Below are 20,619 nucleotides of genomic sequence, written 5' to 3' on the forward strand. Positions count from 1 at the left end.
TGGAGGACAGGTGTGATAGAAAACAGGCGGGAAAACACACAAAGACAGAAAGTAAAATCAGACATGACACATGAGGAGAGAACCTATCTGCATTTAACGAGCAGAAACTACTTGTGAAAGCAGAAGACACGACACAAGGGCAAATTGACACGCCATTCCTGAGCTTCTATAGTTGATGCCGGAGGGAGGACTTGGTTTATGTTCAGACTGCATGTTTGAATGCCCTTACCTGCTTTTGAGTGAGGGAATAATGGACAGCTACTTGACAGACAGCAAACTAGCTCGATAGCATGGCCAAAGCAAGTATGACGCTGAATATATGTAACTGTGTGGACCTTGAACTAATGACTGAGGGGAAAACCGGAGCCTCGTGGCTGGATCAGTTGGGAGCTAGTGTTGTATATGACATCGTCAACCAGAGTTATCTCCTATAGTGTCCAGATACGTCAGATTTTCCCATCAGTCCTGTTGTACACTTGGTGGTGAGACAATAGAGTGAGACAGACTCATGCACACAGCTCAGCTGAAAAAAGCTCTGTTTCAGGGATACAGAAACATTACACTAAAGACACTTTGAAATCTGATTTGAGCTGCCAGAGTGTCTGGACAGAGATGCGTCTGTAGAAATCTGATTGGAATTGCACTTCAAACCACCTCCGAATGTGGCTTGGATCCAATATGCAAAAATCGCTCTTCATGTGTTTTTTTGCTGTCCAGACTTTGGTAAAATCAATCTGGATACAATCTGGATATGGTTTGGACTGGTAGTTTGAACAAGTCCCTAGAGCAGGTGTCAAACATACATACATCTGGTCCAGGGGCCAGAACCGGCCCTATAAAAGGTCCAATCCGGCCCACTAGATGACTTTGCACACCTAATATTGATGCACATACAAAGGCTGAGAGGTTTCAGGAGCAAGTTGAACAGCGAGTAGATACTTCATGTAAAATGCTGCCACAGAGGCTTTTCTGTCCTGACCAGAATACAGCTCTCTGAAGTAACAGTGAGTACTTCCTGTGGTCAGATTTAAAGATATTGAACATTGTGCAAAATATTATCAACCAGCAGCGTCAGCACAAAAGAATCTGACGTCTGTCTTAAAACAGTGTTAGTGAAACCCTGCTGCTGAGGCACTGACGAAACTTCAGATTGTAAATGTTTTATAAGGCAGGGGATGACTTAACCTGCTTCTTCAATAGCTTCCACTTACGTGGGAAATTAGGAAAATAATGTACATGTAATGAAAGTGAGTAGTAGACTGACTGAATGTGGAAAAACAAAGACATGCTGTTGAATTTGCATATATTTTTCTTAAGATACTGGGGACTGTTCATCATCTGTTTGGTAAATGGATGAAGGTTTTCAGAATTAACGTCTTTACAGTGAAAAAGAGAAACATTTGAAGGGGTTGTTATTTATAAGTTATTATGCAATGGTTTTACTGGTCCGGCCCACTTGTGATCAAACTGGGCTATATGTGGCACATCAACTAAAATGCCCTAGATTGTCACAGTTTAACACGTAGAGCCACTGACCAAGTGTCAGTATTCGAGTTAGGAGCGAGAATGCGTTGTCCTCTCAGCTTTTAATGTCGGCAAAACTAAAATATGTTAAATCAGCTGCTGCAATTCGTGACCTTTGTCCTCTGTAAGCTTCACATACAGTTATGTATAGTCTTTATCCTAGATTGTGAATATCAGCAAGGCTACATCATTATACTGAGAAAAATCTCCACTCGTTTTTTTCTCTGTACAAGTGAATCATCTCTCCTCTTCAGCTTCCTCTCTTATTTTCTCTTCGTCTTCAGGCTTTCTCTCTTCCTCTTTCATTTCCATCTCTTCACCCACACTTCTTCAATTCTTCTTTTCTTCTACCTTCACCCTTTGTTCATCTTCCAAGCTGTGGTCCAGACACTTAAAATGAGCATCCTTTTTTGCTCCCTGCTTTCTTAGCTATTTTAATGCGTCTCTCAGCTCCGCAGTTAGCAATCGTATTCCACTCTCTCCAGCAAAATCTGGACAGATTCCACATTACACTCCATCAGTTCATCCATTATTGATATAAAAGTATTGATTAGTGCAGCTTTAACCATAGCCAGCACCTTGAGAGTATTGGGAACTTCAAAATCTGCCTGTAGCAACCCACAACAGGAGGGAGTGTGGATATTATGTTGAGTTTCAATAAGCCGATCTAATCATGTAAGCAAAATTATAGTCTGACAGTGTGTGTGACTGATCTGTTATCAGACACACACAGAGATGCCAGGAGTGGCTGAATGTTTAGTCCTCAACAATCAGTGGTTTACCAAAAATCCACACTGGTGTTTCAAAGATTTAAGTTACTGCTTAAAAGATTGAGAGGCAGCGTCAGTGTCGTGAAAAGTACATTTTTTATGGGACTTTTCCAAGAAACCTAGTTCCTCTCTCTCGGCAGCAGCCCCATACGTCCTACAGGCTTTATTCTGCAAAAGACCTTTTTCTGACTTACAGCGTCTCCAATAAAGTCACGGCTCCATTTGCCTTCGCTGAGTTTAGTGACATTTTCTTTTATCCCTACTTCAATACATTCTGACTTCACTTGCCGCAAAGTCCCGCTGTGAGAAATCATTCAGCAGTGTACATAGGTGAGGGCTAATGGAAAAACCACCTTTTAGCCTCCCGTTTGTGTTAAGTGTGTGATCGTCTCAAGTGAGGAGGAAAGGGCTTTTTGCCCCTTCCTTCCACAAGACATTAAACTGTAAATGTGGCATTAAACCTTTCATCAGAGTTAATGGCATTGCTTTCCCTTATTAAGAATTTAAGAGGTATTAGGACAAGGACAAGGGGATTAAGAGGGTTTGTAAACATTTTTTGATTGCTGATTAAGTCCTCTCATGACCGCTTTAACCACTGAAGTGTGTAAATCACATTCAAGGAGTGGAATCAATTGTTATTGGTGTTGGCAAACTAGGTACCATTGACTGGGGCAGCCTCGACCTCACCTCAACCAAATTTCCATAACCTTTAACACTTCAGACTATTAAACAACACTTCATTCTCTCTCTGAAAAGAGCTCAAGCTGCGGCTTCAAAAGATCCAGAATTGTTTTTGGACATCATAATTGAAAAAAATCCACACAAAACACATTTAATGAATAGTTCAGTTTGATAATCAGTGTGAATACCTGTGACAGTTTGGTGACCTGTTTGTTTTATAGCAGAAAGCCTGATTTTGTTGCTTTGTTACAATTTTTTTTTCAAGGACTGACAAATAATAGACACGTTGACTTCAGCCCCATGGTGTAATGAATTAACGGCACTGCAGGAGCCCTCACAAACACAGAACAAGCACAGTCACAGTACTTTGGTGCCCACTTTTAACAGGTGACACACACACTGAAAACCGTCTCTGTTACACAACCATAGCAGAGGGAAATATGTGGAGGGAAACTGAAGTTCAAAAAACCTTTTTTTCACAGCAGACATTCAATAAGCAAACACAGGTGTAACTGTTGACTTGATTATTTCCTGCATTGCATTTAGGTAATGGGTAGAACAGGGACATCGTTAACATTATTCGCTTTCCGGCTGTTATAAGCCAAATGTCTGCTCTGCTGTGATAAAAACGCTTTATGATTCAAAATCATTTTTGGAATGACAAAAAAATAAATGCTGTCATTGTGGCAAGGCTATTGAGATTCAGGTTGGCATCATTTATTTAGGAAGCAGAATGTCATGTAAATATGGACAGACTTTTGACAAGGAAGAAAAAGAAAACTGGGGATGCTCATCAAACAAACACATCAGTCAAATCCAAATATAAAGAAGCTTATTTTCCTCTTGAGCTCCCTGTAAATATGGCAACAGTTTTAGCAGAAACTAATGGAAAATGTGAGGAAAGAAGCATGCAGTTCACGTTCTTGCAGTGGCGTACTCCAAAAGGAAAACCAAAAGGGCCAGCTGCACACATTGGGCCACCAGTGTGCTCAATTTAAAGGCCACCCAGAGGGCACACACATTATGTTTTCTTCATTTAAGGACACCCAATAGAGCATTTCATCATGTTTTTACTCTTTAAGGGCACCCTAGAGGACACTTAATCATGTTTTCTCCACTGGAAAGGCACCCTAGGAACACTTCATCACGTTGTTTTCAGTGGAAGGACACCTGCACCCTAAAGGGCACTGCTACTTATTTTACATTGCGTGCAACTTATTTTATATGGTGTGTATTTATTGTCTTGTGTTAGGCAACAATCCTGTTGCATAAATGTTGTTTGCTATGCAATTATTATCTGTATTTCTCGTCTGCACCTTAGAAGTTGCCCCCGCAATTTCATTGTATAGTCAGCATCATTGTTAATGTGCAATGACAATAAAGGCTTTATATCCTATTCTATCATGTTTTCTCCACTGGAAGGGCACCCTAGAGGGCACTTCATCATGTTTTTTCTACTGTAAGGGCACCTTAGAGGACACTGTGTCATGTTTTCTCCACTGGAAGTACACCCTAGAGGCCACTTCATCACGTTTTCTTTAATGGAAGTACATCTTAGAGGACACCTTATCATGTTTTCCTCACTGGAGGGGCACCCTAGATGGCACTTCATCACATTTTCTCCACTGGAAGGGCACTGTGTCATGTTTTCTCCACTGGAAGGTCACCCTGGAGGGCACTTATTCACATTTTCTCCACTGGAGGGGCACTGCGTCATGTTTTCTCACTGCAAGGGCATCCTAGAGGGCACTTCATCACATTTTCTCCACTGGAAGGGCACTGCATCGTGGTTTCTCCACTGGAAGGTCCCCCTGGTGGGCACTTAATCCCATTTTCTCCACTGGAGGGGCATTGTGTCATGGTTTCTCCACTGGAAGGGCACCCTAAAGGGCATTGCGTCATGTTTTCTCCACTGAAAGTACACCCTAGAATGCACTGCATCACATTTTCTCCACTGGAAAGGCACCCTAAAGGGCACTGTGTCATGTTTTCTCCGCTGGAAGTACACCCTAGAGGGCACCTCATCACATTGTCTTCACCAGAAGGGCACCTTGAAGGGTACTGCATCATGTTTTCTCCACTGGAAATATACCCTAGAGGCCACTTCATCATGTTTTCTCTATTGGAAGTACAATCTAGAGGACACATTATCATGTTTACTTCACATAAAAAGCAACCTAAAGGGCACTGCGACATGTAGAGCACATCATCCTGTCTCTCCACTTCAAGGGCACCCTAGAGGCACCTCATCAGACTTTCTCCACTGGAAGAGCACTCAAGGGGACACTTCATTATGTTTTCTCCACTGGAAGGGCACCCTAGAGGCCATTGTATCATGTTTTATCTACCACAGAGGCATCCAAGAGGGCACTTTTGTTGTAATTTGTCCATACATGCTCCCTCTGCCCAAGTCCAGCGTGTCCTTGATAATTCTTTCCAATAAAATTTATCTTGGCACTTTATGTGGCTAGTTTTCCCAAACAGAGCTTATAGCAGTTGATAAAGATGACAGAAAGTTTTGGAGCCACTGCAGTACAGATTATAAACCATAGCTAGTATTTCAGTGTTACAAGTCCGCCTGTTTCTCAGTTATAATCTCCTCAGCAGTGCACTGAACCAGCTGTAGAGCTTCTGTCACCTCTGACTGTTTGATAAATGGTTCAGCAGCTGTGATCAGTGATGACTAACAGCTATATTGTCCACCTAGCTAATCTGAGATCGAAGATTATCATGGATGAAATGGCGATTCAAGGTGGTGACAATAAACTCAAAACCTTTGCTACACATTCTGCTGAGTGACGGAGCTGCCATGTAGGGAGTGTCAGAGTTGCAGCGCATTCACCTACTGCCTCCACCGGAGAGACTGGCACCCCTCTGACAGGGGAGTTAAAATATCTGTGAAGTTGTTTGAGTGCATCCCTGAGGCTTGTCCATCCTGTCAGTCTCTGACCGGAGTGTCAGTCCTCTCTCCATCTCAGCTTGTGTAAACATTTTTTCTCATTCCACTCTTTATGTGTCTGAAACGCAGTGTTGCTTTGACAGCCGCCCACTCACTTGCCAGACTTGGACAGACACGTTGTCCTGCAGACACTAAATCCACATTTTGATGTTTGTGCTGTGAGTGGTTTTCTGATAGATGTCATAAGTCACACACACACTGAATACAGAAACCATCAGGGGCATTAAACTGTTGTAATCACACACACTGATAAAGTGAATCCAGGTAAAACTCATTAATATTAGATACATATTTATCACACAAGAGATTGTGAAACTAAAAAGAAGAGTACCATCTGATTCATATTCTGTGGTGTGCCGTCTCTGTCTTTCCCCCTACAGTACTTTGCGGAGCCCCACCCACTGTGGAGAATGCCTTCCTGATTGGCCGGAAGCGCTCCCACTATGATATCCACTCTGTAGCGCGCTACCAGTGTGCCGAAGGCTTCCTGCAGCGCCACGTGCCCACTGCTAAGTGTCGTGCCAACGGCAAGTGGGACCGGCCTAAAATCATCTGCATAAAATGTAAGTTTTTACACGACAGGATTTTCACAGAGCAGGCCGGCAGACAACAAGACTTAAAGCAGTATTTCCATTTGTTAGGTCATTTTCACATTTACATCTTCTTATTTTTAGCATGCACTCCACCATAGGTCCGTGAGACAAACCTCCTACATTAGTTACCCCCAGGAGTTGCTGTCACCATCCGCGTTCAGGCTCGCCATCCCCACTCTCATTATTAATAATTGCGAGCAGAAAGATTACTGTGGTTGCAGACTAAATGAAATCCCCAGGGCTTACTTAGAAGTGGTAGGGTCTCCTTTGAAGTGTTTTATGCTTGAGGTGGGGGTTTTTTTTCCATACTTTTCAAAACTGTTTTTTTTTTTTTTTTTTTTTGCAACTGGTTAACCGTTTATTGAATACAAAGGATGTGTGCTAAAAACTGAAACTGAAATATGACCTTTATACTTCGTATCATACATGAGTTAATGTGCATTAAGAGTAAAACACTTGTGTGAGTGCAGCAAATATTCTCACATTTGTTCTTATTGGGGTTTTTTAGTTGGAGTGACATTAGGAAATTGTTCATTCATATTTGAAGCCACCTTTTATTTTGGTGCAATTTAGGATCTAAAATCAATTATGTCATGGGCAGATTATGAGACAATGGGCCCCTGGGCACAGTAATGCAAAGGGCCCCCGCTACCTTCCTACATAAGAACAAGACACACAGACATTGTGGTAGTTTTGTATCACAGTATTGGTCGTTTGTGTCTCCCTGTGGTTGTTTTGTGCCTTTTTTTGTCATTTTGTGTCACTTTGTGTTTGCTTTGTGTGTCTTTGTAGTCATTTTGTGTCTCCTTGTAGTTGTTTTGCATCTTTTCCTAGTGGTTTTGTGTCTTAATTAAGTTATTTTGTGCTTTTTTTGTCATTTTGTGTCTCTTTGTGGTTGTTTTGTGTCTCTTTTTAGTTGTTTTGTGTCCTAATGAAGTAATTATGTGCCTTTTTTGTTATTTTGTGTCACTTTGTAGTCCTTTTGTGTCCCCTTGTAGTCATTTTGTGTCTCTTTGTGGTTGTTTTGTGTCACCTTGAATTGTTTTGTCTCTTTGTAGCCCTGTTGTGTCTCTTTGTGGTTGTTTTGCATCTTTTTGAAGTCATTTTGTGTCTTAATGAGGTCATTTTGTGCCTTTTTTGTCACTTTGTGTCACCTTGTGTTTGTTTTGTGTCTCTTTGTAGTTGTTTTGTGTCTTTTTCTAGTCATTTTTTGTCTTAATGAAGTAACTTTTGCCTCTTTTACATCTTTTTGTAGTTGTTTTGTGTCTTAATGAAGTCCTTTTATGCCTTTTTTCATTTTATGTCACCTTGTAGTTGTTTTGTGCCTCTTTGTAGTCCTTTTGTGTCATCTTGTAGTTCTTTGTGGTTGTTTTGCCCATTTTTGTAGCTATTTTGTCCCTTTGCATCTCTTTGTGGTCTTTTTGTGTCTCTTTATGTTCATTTTGAATCTTTTCCTAGTCAGTACGTGGCAAAGAGAAACTTCGTTATTTTTGAGCCGGACCCATCGTATGTTTTTGTGTCTAATTGACGACTCAAGACAACAATTATTAAAATTGGTCCAGTATTGAGCGAGAGCACTGCAGCAGCAAAACAAGCTGCACTGTAACCACTCAGGACAATTGGCACTGTCAGTTTACGTCCGCTTAATTGTTTTTTTAACCGACAGCCTCAGATGGTTATTATAATTGTGTGACAATGTTACAGAAAGCATCCTACAGAGAAATGTCCTTGCCATTTGCTGATCAGATCTGTGTGTTAGTATGTGTAACCAAGTCTTGCTGAAAGACCAGTCTCATTGTGAAATCTCAGACTGTATAAATCAGAATGGTATTCAGCCATGACATTGAAAATCTTTTAGATAACACTATGCTACGCTTTCTGTACTACAACACAACAGACTCTCAGTGGCACTCCTCTCTCCACCTCATTTTTTTCCCTGCAACAAGTCACCTTGAGACTTGGTCACAATAACAAAAAGACCAGTTTCAGGTGAGGAAAAACTTCTTATTGCTCTGTAGTGTCCTTTTTGTAATGTTCTGAGACATTTGTAATAACAATCTGAGCCTGTCAGTGGCAGAACGGGCACTTTTAGTGGACGTAGATTGACGGTGCACAGTTGCCCGTAGGGATTACATTGCCGTCTCTTTCGCTGCTGCCGGACCAATTTTAAAAACAGTTGTCTATGTTAGTCACCTACACACACAGGACATGGGAAATCACTGTCCAGGTTGAAAAATACCAAAGTTTCCTGTTTATTTGAGTGACATTTTGCAGGTGAAGGCCAGGGACGTCCCTGACACTTTGGGCCCCTGGGCATGTGCCCAGCAGGGCCACACTGTGATAACGGCCTTTTATTATGCAGCCTTCACACACCTTATCTCCTCTGAGCCTTGAAATAAACTTTATCATTCCTACAATGATTTTAAAGGACTCACTCCGACTGTGACAGAATAGACAGAATAAATGTAACTTTTCAGCATAATTTCTTTCTTCTTCAGGGGGAGATATAAAAGGTTGATATATATAAATATTCTACAAACCGAGCCTTATATTTCATTTCTCTCAGCTCACAATGTGACAGTAATGATGAAATGCTAAAATAATGTAGCTTCTGTTGAAAGTGATAAAAAAATATATATATTTTCCTTTCGACGCTTTATCTTTGGACAGAGTTGTTTTTATGGCCCAGAGTTATGGTGTCGTTATCACTCATTGCAGATGACATGTCTTTGTTGGCAAAATCCAGAAAGGGACAGAGCAACCTAATTTGGCAGTACACCCCAGGAATGAGCTTACACTGAGGCTGTGAGTGGGTGGCTAGCTCAGTGTGCTCTTGCTAAAGGCGCCCAGTGTACTGAGTGTGAGATAAAACAGATTTCCTCAGCGTGGTGGAAACAGCTAAACCTTCTACAGAGAACACGCAGTTTTGACCTTCCTGCTTTTTGATCCCATTTTCTCTGGTCTCTTACCTGCTTTCACCTCCCTCCGACTATCTGTCTGAATGCTTCTGATGCTTGTCAGTGATTCATCTTCCTCTTACATCAGTTTTCCGCTCTTTCTGACCGGCTTCTTTAATAAATCGCCTGCCCTTTTTTTCTTTTATTTCACCGTCTCTCTATTCCGCTCTGTTTGCTCCACCAGCCCGACGAGCCCACCGCTACCGGCGCCACCACCACAAGGGCAGGAGGGAGCGCAGGAAGCACAAGAGGCACGGCCACAGAGAGGGAGGCCACCACGGAGGAGAGCTGGGCCACAACCGCGCCCACGTCTGAACCAAAAAAAAAAAACCACCCACCCCCTTTCCTTTTTCTCCTCTGCTGCCAGCTGCGGTTTGCCTGTCTCCCTGTCGTCCCTTCCTCTCCTCGCCCCATTTCCCCAAACACTCTTTCACACCTTCCAGCTCAAAACTCTCAGCCCAAGCCCCCCCTCCCCTCCCTGCACTGCACTGCCCTGCCCTTTGCTCCACCCCTGGCTCTCCGAGTCAGCCTGTATCATAGTCAACTCTGAGGCCTGCCAAAGTGCTGCCAGGCGTCACCGGGACAACAACAAATCCCTTTGTACTCTTTTTACTTTCCTCTCTCTGTTTTCCTTTCTTGTCTGTCTCTCACCGACCCTCTAACTCGACCCAGTTACTCCCCTCCGAGCTCAACGATGACCTGAAACATGGGGCTACGCTGACCTGTTTTTGAAAAAAAAAAAAAAAAATTACCTTTGAGATCCACACCGAACATTCTTCGGGGAGAAGTGGTTTAGTACAAACTATAAATAGGAACGACATCACTGAAAATGCCGTAACAAAATCAGACGAGTCAAGGAAGACATCCGTGTTGTTGACTTTGAGCCTTTTGTCTGTTGAACACACATTATTTTCTACAAGTGTTAATTTCTTGACTCCGCTGCTTTTGGTTTTGCTCTTTGTAAGACATTGTACTTGACTTAAAGCGAGTTATTCTGAAACAGATTTAAGTGATTTTCTTTGAATCAGAGGCAGTTGTAATTGAATTATTTGATTGTTAGCGTTGTATTTTCTTGTCAGTGTGAGACAGTTACTTTAGATCAGATGCTAAAAACCCCCAGAGGAAAATGGAAAAACGCATCTCAATTCAGTTTCATCACATCTTATTCCACATCAGTCATTTCTCTGAAGTGTCGGAACAATCTCAGCCCACTCTTGTTGTGTCAGACATCCATCCCTGTCATTCTCAAGGGTTAATCACAATCTTTGATGTCAGTTTGTCTCAGCTCAGCTCAGCAATCCCACGATCTGTTTTGCCTTTTCTCATAATTTGCGTCGCTGTGAGAATGGGTGTGCTGTGAATTAATGAAGGTGATGCAGCAGGGCCAAGTTCTTCTCACTCATCAGCAGAGTTTTGCATCTTTGGTTTGATGAGGAGAAATTACGCTGTCACCCAGGCGTGAGAGATACAGAGAGAGACGGAGCAGGTTAAGCACAAGATATGACAAGTTCATGCGCAGCGTTTGGGTACACAAAAAACACATATGTCTTTTTTTATTTTATTTAATATTTCACTTTCAGCTTTTTAAAACTTTCTTAAAGTTGGTTCTGCGTTGGTGGTGAGATAATGCGTTCCCAATCTGTCTCTGTCAACAGTCATTTATCTTCACCATGAAGTCAGTCTGTCAGAAACCAAGAAGTTCTGTTTGTTTAAATTGGGGCTGTCAAAGATTACATTTTTTTAATCACGTCTAATCGCTGGATTTCATTACTTAATCGCAATTAATCACACTTTTTTAATCACAGGTTTAATAAAATTCCATAATTTTGCATGTCAAAACAGTTTTGAGGTCCATATTAAGAAGGTGAGGCAATTCTTACCACAGTGTTTCGGTTGGGAATCAAATGAATGCAAAGAAATTTACTTTATGAGCCTAACTTTAAAATGTGTTTCTTTCAAATCAGTGCTGCACTGCACCAACAATGAAAGAGACAAAATATGCAGCATACAGTTAACCCTCTGAGATCCACATACTGTAGACCCATTTTTGCGTTTTTTTGGCAGGGGGCAAGGGAGCTTTTTGGGGGGAGATAGCAGGTCAGCAGTATATGCTACACAGTAGTGATATATATCACCTGAAAGCTGCAAACCTGAAGAGCAATTTGAGATGCAGCTCAGCACTGTGTGTCAAGTTTTTCTACTCATAAATTTGTAATAAACACTGCAAAAAAAGTGCATAGTTTGTGCCCAAAACTGTGTGGGACTGGCATAAAGTGGACATGTCTATAAACAGGAGACTTGTGGGACCCACAGAGTTGATTGTCATTCAGATACCTTGAGGTGGGAGGTCAAGGAACCTCTGTGAAAACGGCCATGCTGTTTTTCCCTCACCAAAATTTGCCTAACTTTGGAGCGTTATTTAGCCCCCTTCCTTAGAAGTTAGCTTGGTGCCACTGGATTCCTATGATACCTGTATAAGCCCCAGTATCAGGCGTCTATAGCTTCAGCACGCGATTAACAGGATTTTAAGAAATTAATACCTTATGTTTGGACCTCCTAATCAAATCGCGATAATGTATTTGCAATGACCACAATCTTTCCTTCCTCTTTGTCTTCATCGCACCGATCGGGGCAGCAGGTCAGAAAACATCCAAATTGGTCATTTGAGATTGCACTGACAGATTACACCAAATGGTCGATTACTTTTCACTCTCACTGATTTTAAGACTCAAAGCTACAGTAGGTAACTTTTTTAAAAAAAATAACTTTGTGCCATATTTGCTGAAACTGTCGATACATCCTGTCGGTAGTGCATGACACAGGTAATCTGTGAAAAAATCACTTCTAGTGCTCCTAATGGCATTTGCAAGAATACTCTGCACCTGAATGAAAACAACCAATCAAAGCCAGGAGGAGTCTGTAACGCAGTGTCAGTCAATGCTCATGCACACACTGTGCTGCCAACAACAGCGTCCACAGCAAATACAAGGAAATAGAAGACGAGCAATGACCTTCTTCTGTGAAAGTGAAAGCAAGCTTTTTGTCACAGGTCCTCCTTTGTGTACTTGTCCGCTGTTGTTGGCAAAGGAGGGATGGGGCAGTTTCTTTAATGCTGGTGGTTGTTTCTGAGGCATTGTGTTAGCAAAGCTCCTCCAAAAGCCGACTGCAGATATAAAGCTTAAATGAGTGAGAGCATGCGTGGGGAGGAGGAGGCTGGCGCAGCGTGTGCACGAGCACTGATTAACACTGAGTTGGAGACTCCTGCTAACTCTGAATGTTTGAGTGTTCAGGTGCAGTGGATTCTTGCAAAAGTTATTTTTTTATTTATATAAAAGCTACCCACTGAACCTTTTAACCTGCAGTCAAGAACTTTTGTCCTTCTTCTACACTCGTGTCCTGGCTTGGTTTGGCTTGGTTTGAATTGGCCTGTCATCCTAGTGCAGCAGGGATTCGCTTCTCCCTTACAGCAGGGCAGGTAAAAGTTTACCTGATGTAGATGAACTGTTTGCAGAGGTGCAGTAAGAGCCTGTTTAGAGCTCTTCATCAACATCTTTCTGTGACAGTTTCTGCTTATACTCTTCCTCCTTGCGCTAGTAGCTTTGTTTTTATGAAAGAAAAACCGCTAAGAAATGACTAATCCTGTGATAAAAAAAATTAATTTCCTTTAGATTCTTCACAATAAAAGTCCCCTGTTATTCTGGTATGTAGACGCTTTTATTGTGAAGCAGCAACCACAGAGATTCAGTTGTAAGTTACGAAAGTATTGAGAGCTGAACTCACAGAGACTTCTAAAAACATCTGTCTCTTTGGTGTCCAACACAGACAGATGTGAGTTGAGTCTCACACACGGGGGTTGTCAGTTTGGCTGCTGTGGGCAAGACGTTACCGCTCCTCGCTTGTAGACAGTCAGGCACGCAGTCGGCCCCGCTCTGGAGAAGGAGCAGGAAGGTCCAGCTCCAGTGCAGCTCGGCGTGGTATGGCATGTTAAAACTGACAAAGGAAAAGCAAATCAGTGCCACGTGGTTTGACTCAGTGCGTCCAAAAGTTAACACAGCAGATATTGAGCAACATTAGCATTCACTGAGTGTCGTGTGTCGGACACCTAACAAATGTAAGACAGATGAAAGAGGCTAAAACACAGCATCAAGCTGAGAGAACTACAGAGTTGTGTTCTCAGTGGGCTTGTCTCTACAAGCATCGCCTACAAATTGTTATCTGATCGATTGTTAATCTAACAAAATCTACAGCTCTCTGCGGATAACACCAGCCCTCCAAACCAGGATGAGTTGGGGAACAGGCATGAGGACTAAAGCCTAATTCTGATGACTGTTGGATCATGAATCAAAGCTGTGTGCACAGGGTGTGATGATGAATATCCTGCGAGGCAGAAGACACAGAGATGCTGAGAACTCTCTCATCTCAGTGTGCGTGTGTGTTTGTGTGTTGATGATTGAGGATGTTGACAGTGGCTGCGGTCCCAGAGGATGATGATAGAGAGGGTCAGCAGAGATTAAGGCTTCCCATTTCTGGGGCAGTCTCGAGTCTCAGAGCCGCTCACACCTGTGCTCGCTTCTGCCGCGTGTCCTGCTTTAAAGAGAGGATTGAGACGGATAGAACAAGCGCTTTGCTCTCTTTCCTCCCCTTTTACTGCCGGGTTAAATTGGTGTTGTTTAAAGCCAGCACTTGAGGTTGGAGCTTCTGGGATTATGTCCCAAACACTGACTCCAGCACTTTTATCCTTTATGTTTCTCCCTCTTGTTCTTCCCTTTTCCCTTCACCGCCTTTCACTTTAGTGCTTTTCATTTATCTTCCTCACTCCACATTCTTTTCACTGTCACTGTCTATTTACAATAGAAAAGTGGTGGAGGACCTAAATTCAGTTTAACCAGCTCTTTATTGGCGAAAGAGGACCGTCGGTGTCTTCAGCCGCCTGTCACGTATCTTGTAAAAAGAACACTAAAGCAGGATCAGGTTATATAAAGTCACAGGAGGTAAGAAAATCCATCCTGTGCACATTAATTCTCTGCCTTTGTTTGTCTCCTCTCACCTTGGCAATGACAACACTCTTCCGCACGGCGAAGACAAGTGAACCTACACCTTTGTATCAGTTTAATTAATCTACTGCATGCCTAATTAACAAGTTGCATTATCTGCAGAACGGCGGAGCTGTGATGACAAGGGAGGGGTTAGGTTGACGGACAGCCAGTGGAGGGTTTAGGGTGACGGGCAGGAGACCCAGAGAACTGTCACAGCCGTCAAACCCCTGTCGTTTCTTCGACGTCAGGCTGCAACACGGCTTTTTTTTTTCTGTCTGTCCGGGAAAATGGATTGAGCACGGGTGGTTGAATGAAAGGGCAGACAGAAGCCCCTCGCACTGTAATTCAGATCAGAGTTGATGCCCAGTGACAGTGTAATTACAGCTGTGTAAAGGCTCAGCTGTGTGACAGGAGTTAAAAACTTTTGAAGAAGTGATGAAGTGAGCAACTGAATTTTTGGGTGCGCAGAGCAGAGAGCACGAGGAGACAGGATTGGACAAAATTAGATGAATTAAGACGAGTTAAAATGCATACTAATGCTTCAGTTTGTGTTGAGGTTTAAAAAAGTAATCTGATGTTTAATCCCCTGTTCTGTGTTTCCTTATCCCCTTTTCCACACCTCTGCAGAGATTTTTAGGCCTATCACAAAAACACCATAGATCCATATTAAACTTATTTTCTTTGTCAGTTTGAATTAAATATCAAAGGTAAACCGCAGCGAACAGGTCGAGAGAAACCCACTGTGTCGCACACCAGCACCATCATCCAACTTCTGGGAGGGGATTACCACAGTCGGGCCCATCTCAGCCACTTGCCCGTTAACATTACTCTCCTGATAGCCACAGACAGACAGTCATTAAGAGAAGTCATTAAGGAAACACAGCCTCAGAAAAATACTTCGGAACACAGCCTCTGATTGGTACGACAAAGGCATCACTGAGCTTAGAGAGAAGCTGCTGGTCCTGTTTGCCCTGGATCCTCCATCAGCTCCATCTTCACTATCACACCCATAAGATACAAGAGAGAAAGTAATTCCAGAGATATTTAATGTAACGTTAAAGGCAGGAATTATACCTGTGCATCAGCATTTATACTTGTATGGTGGTGTGTCTGTGTCACTCTGCAGTTACATCTCCTAAACATTAGTTGGCGGCTGGGTTTCTGTGAAGTGCTGTAAAGTTTAGTTGATTCAAACACACATTAAACATGGCTTAATAGAGACAATTTCAAACACAAGTTCCCCACAAATACAACATGCTAACGTTTTTAGCACAAGCCTATGGCATTTTACATTGTATAAATTAGCCTAGTGGCTAGCAGACTTTTCCTCTACTCATATGAAGCCAGGGACAACAGCAACATTTAACAAAGGTAACGTTACAAAATTCAGCTCCATTACAGCTCACAAGGTTCACTGACAAAACAACTGTCTTATACTAAACATGTTTTCCAAAGAAATATAACGTGCTAACGTTATTAGCACAAGCCTATGGCATTTTACATTGTATAAATTAGCCAAGGGATTTCCTCTACTTATATGAAGTAAGGATAAATCATGTACAAGACTTAACATGCTATTTTGTGGAGGCTTTATTGTCTTCACTGTTTATTGTTTCTCATCAGTGATAAAGTAAATAAAAGCTTCGTTTTCACTGTTCCATGGTTTTTAGCTTACAAAAATAAACAGGAGGTCTGCGTCACTGTGAGGTGTACTTACATTTCTGTGGAGGTGTAGTGTAGGCTACGGCGTCGACGGGTAGCCCACGCAGAAGTGTAAATCCCACTTAAGTCCTGTACGACATCAGTAACCCGAGAGTTAACCTCTATAGCATCCAGTATTTCAGAGTTTTCCATTCAGTTCTGTTTAATGCTCGGTGGTGAGACTGACGCACCCAAGCAGCTCAGCTGGAGAAGCTCCACTTCAGAGATCCATTTCACAGTTTATTTTCAGATGACCTTACATTAGACATCACATTTATTTCTCACTTGCCCTATTGGACAACTGCATGAGGCGTTACACTCCCCTGAACACAGAGTTTCACCTCTATTATTTCACATTTTGCATTTTTTCGTAAAATATAAAAGGTTAGTAGCGGTTAAAGGGTGTCGGACCGTCGAAAGCAGAATTAACCAAAACTGACATCCCTGGTTTGAATTGATTTCCACTGATAATGCTCTGGTTTTTCATCAAACTTTTACCAAGCAGCCCAAAATATAATAGACCCCTGGGCTACGTGTGTGTGTGTGTGTGTGTGTGTGTGTGTGTGTGTGTGTGTGTGTGTGTGTGTGTTTGTGTCATCCTTGTAAGGAGACAGCTTGCTTTCGGCCCGTCCTCTGGATACGTTATTGCTCGTTCTCGCTTTCTTGCAAAGGTGCCAAACTTTTTCACAGCTTCCCTCTGACGCTCTCAAACTCAATACCTTTAACTATTGAATTCACGGGAAAACGCACATTTTCACACACTTTTTTTTTCTCTTCATATTTCAAACACTTTGACCCTCACTCTCTGAAGTGTTTGTCTCGTTCTTCGCCTTTAACTCCCTCTTTTCATCTCCCTGCCTCACCCCCTGTCGCCTCTCCTCATTGGTCTTTCTCGCAGAAGCCCTGAGGGCGAGCAGATAGACAGAGATGAACCCTTATTATTGTGAGTCTTAATTATGAAGATGAGTGATTTAACAGAGGTTGCCGCCAGCTGTGTCTTGGCTCAGCAGCGAGCACCACGCCTGAGGGGAGAGCAGCGCACAAACCACTGAACATCTTCAGAGGCGGCACAGCCACATATCCTAATTGTGACCGAGTCATTCCCCTCACTCTCTGGCTTCTGAGCTCAGCAGAGATGAGATAAGGGTGGGATGAGGCGAGCGTGTCTCGACGTCTTGGTGTGCTTGTAGCTGTGACTGTTTGATTTCACTCTGTCTGAACAGTGGCAGCGAGAGCACAGCTTGTTTAAATTAGTTGTATATGTTGTGACAACACGTTGGTTGTGAGGAAGCGTGTGACTGGTTGAATCAGTGTGACAGGAGTGATACAGACAAAGTCAGAGGAAATTGTCTTTGCCTTGTGTCTCAAAAGCAGCAGCAGGTGGGAGCAGCAGCAGTGTTCATACACAGCGATATAATTTTCATTTCTTTTCACCCCAAAAACCTAACATTATAACAAATAAAAACTGTCAAGGTGAGAAGAAAGGAACTGAAAGGGGATTAAAGAAGTCAGACCTAATATCCAAATAAGAAATGAGACATAATAGAGCAACAAAAAAGAGCTAATTAGACCTCCTCAAAGTTAATAACAAGAATCTACGAGGCGTATAAACAAACAAGTTTTTAATATTAACAACAAGAGTAGCAGCTGACTGTTTACTAAGCCCCTTTAGTAACTATTGCTCTGCCTGTCACACTTTAAGTTCTTGACACTGAATTTTGCAACTAATTTGACGACTGTGGCTAGAAGATTTTACCAGCTCTAGCTCTAGCTAGCTAATTATGCTGCTAAAGTTTCCTGCTGACTGGTTTTAAAATCAAAAGCCATGTTAAAGTGTCTTAAAGGTTCAGTGTGTAAGATTTTGGGGGATATATCGGCAGGAATGTGATATAATTATATGATGAGAATGTTTTCATTAGTGTATGAAAATAAGAATCAGTGTGCTATTGTTACCTTAAGCCCCATTTCCACACAGTTCAGTTCAGTTCGCTTTTTTCCTCTTTCCACTGTGAAAAGTTGTGGATGGTACCAGTGGAACCGTTCTGTACCGTCCCCATGTTTGGCTCCCCCTCTGTTGGGGTACCTAGCACACAGATCTGCTACTAAAAGGTGGAGCTGTGAACACTGCAGTCTGTTGATTGGTCAGTAGAGGACGGTCACTCTGCTCAGGGCTGAGTTGTGGCTGGTTTTGAAGCTCATGTGACCACTGTTCATACCGTGGAGAGTTTTGTTAGACTGAAGCTATAAAATCAAAGGATGTTTTGCTGCCTCTCACAGCAGCTGGAGTCTGAGAAAAAATAACTTAATTCACTGGGCCGACTGCCGGTGACTTTTAAGGTGGAACATTTACTTGTTATGTTATTGGATGCATGAGGTGACGACGTGAATCCATCAGCGCACCTTAAATTTCAACTTTGACCATTCCATTAATTTTTATCATCTCTCTTGAATGACATAGAGTTTTAGCAATGAGTGGATCTTTCAACCGGATTATGTGAACTGCATATATTCTAATCCTCACTCAGAAAAAAAAAGTGTCACAGAGCGTCGTTCCTGTGGGCTACAGCAACACTAAACCCCTGAGCTTGCCTGAGAAGGACTAAATGCACAAAGCTGCTACTTTTAAATATCCCATGGAGAGAGACTCTCACTGCAGCCTGTTCTATTTTGTTCTGAAAATGTCAGCATGCAGCCTCGTTCTGTGGACGATAAACGAGGTGCAGACTGATAAAGGAGGAAATACAGTGAGTGCTGGACGGAGCAGTGAGTGACAACAACCCCGCCCACATTTAAGAGTCCTGTTTGCAGTGGAAACGCTAGGGTCTAGGTACCATGACTGAAGGGTTACCTTTGGTTCCAAAGGTACCATACCGAAAGTATTTGGTTGAAACAGGGCTTATGTTTCATTAGCCTACAAAAGGAATGGTCTTTAAGATGAAGACTATTGTGTTTCGCAAACATAACGTTTGGAATTGCTGGAGTGTAGCCTATCACAGTGGATGCTCAAGTCGGGAGCTGCCTTTTTTTTTTGTTACATAATCTTTGATCCCTCAAAATAATGTGGTATGGCAGGAATGCGAGGTTACTACTGAGCTAGTTAGCCAAATACGCTAACAAATGCATCTCATGTCTGAGCAGACAATCAGGCTCCATCCATCCCTTTGTGTTCCATATATATTGTCAAGAGATGTAAGCGACAGATGAACAGTTCTCTTTGTACATGTGTGGCCTGTTTGCAAACCGTGTGAAAGATAACTGAGAGTCTCTGTTCCCTTCATGTACTGTAACAACTGTCCGTGACTGTAAACCTGAGGCATTTCGACACAGCGCTCGTCCGCAATGACAACCTGATAAGAGCAGTAGAGGCTGTTGTCCTCAGTCACACACAGACAGACTATTGATTTCACGATTAGGCCGTCTGTCCTGGGCTCCTATTAAGTCTGTCGATGGCATCGACGGCGCAATAGCATCGACTGACCGCTGGATGTTTTCAAAATGACACAGAAAGCAGACTGTCATAGCTCACTGCTGCCTCTGCATAATTTGCATCATTATCTTCTGCTCATTAGACTTTTCAACACTCCTTTCCACCTGTGGTCTGCTGCATCACTTCTTCACTGCTCAGTATATAATGCACAGGAACACCCCCGGTGGTGTTTGTACGACATGGAGTCTCTGTCTGATAATGAGTTGAGACAATTTATCATCGTTGACAAAACCAGCTGCATTCTGTTGGGATGCATGAATGGGGAGATGTTAGAGTGAGAGAATGAGAAATGAAAGAGACAAACGCAGAGCAGGAATCAATGACAAACACTTTTCCTCTGTGATGTAAATACTCTGAGGTTTTTCTCTTTTCTTTTTTTAAAAAAAATCCATTTAGACTCTGGGTGTGTTTGTTGCTTAGCCTCTCTGGACCATATTCACACAGCCTCAGTGGATCCAAAGCCCATCTCCCCCTCTCGCAATTTCTCACTTCTGCTCACACACACACACACACACACACTGCTGCTGCTTTAAACTGCTGCATCACAAAACCGCTCTGGTCTGCAGGTGAGCCAGAAGCGAGGTGATACTTTTACCCTGCAGTAAAAAAAAACAAAACACATCACTTCTTTGGCTCTGTTCCCTGCACAACACTTCAGTCTGCAGCTAACTGTGTGTTCACGTCGACTGTGAACACAGAGACAACATGACTGCGACTGAGCCTGCCTGTGACAGCTGTGTGAGTGTGGTCCATGAGTATTTATCCATATTTATTGATGTATGTTCTTATGAATTCCGGTCCTGTCATTGTATTATATTCTTTACAAGACAAATGATCATTAAAGGAAACCCTTGTTTGGATCCGTTACCTGTATTTGTTTGTGATTATTCATGCAAAGTTTATTTAGCCAG

At 42.5% G+C, this 20,619-nt stretch overlaps 1 protein-coding gene and 1 long non-coding RNA gene across 3 annotated transcripts in view; one reads left to right on the forward strand and one right to left on the reverse strand.

Annotated features, from left to right (window-relative positions):
- Positions 1-16,239, forward strand: part of ncanb (neurocan b) — a 268,070-nt gene extending 251,831 nt beyond the window's left edge. For both annotated transcript variants that reach the window (XM_049588829.1, XM_049588830.1), the window contains 2 exons: positions 6,315-6,497; positions 9,669-16,239. In XM_049588829.1, the coding sequence (XP_049444786.1) occupies positions 6,315-6,497; positions 9,669-9,799 (314 nt within the window). In that variant the 3' untranslated portion in view covers positions 9,800-16,239. The remainder of the gene's footprint in view (positions 1-6,314; positions 6,498-9,668) is intronic.
- Positions 1-16,370, reverse strand: part of LOC125896356 (uncharacterized) — a 179,240-nt gene extending 162,870 nt beyond the window's left edge. The window contains exon 1 of the long non-coding RNA XR_007450250.1: positions 16,238-16,370. This is a non-coding gene — a long non-coding RNA (uncharacterized LOC125896356). The remainder of the gene's footprint in view (positions 1-16,237) is intronic.
- Positions 16,371-20,619: the final 4,249 nt, after the last annotated feature.

This window comes from Epinephelus fuscoguttatus, linkage group LG10 (genome assembly GCF_011397635.1).
Source record: "Epinephelus fuscoguttatus linkage group LG10, E.fuscoguttatus.final_Chr_v1".
Lineage (NCBI taxonomy): Eukaryota > Metazoa > Chordata > Actinopteri > Perciformes > Serranidae > Epinephelus > Epinephelus fuscoguttatus.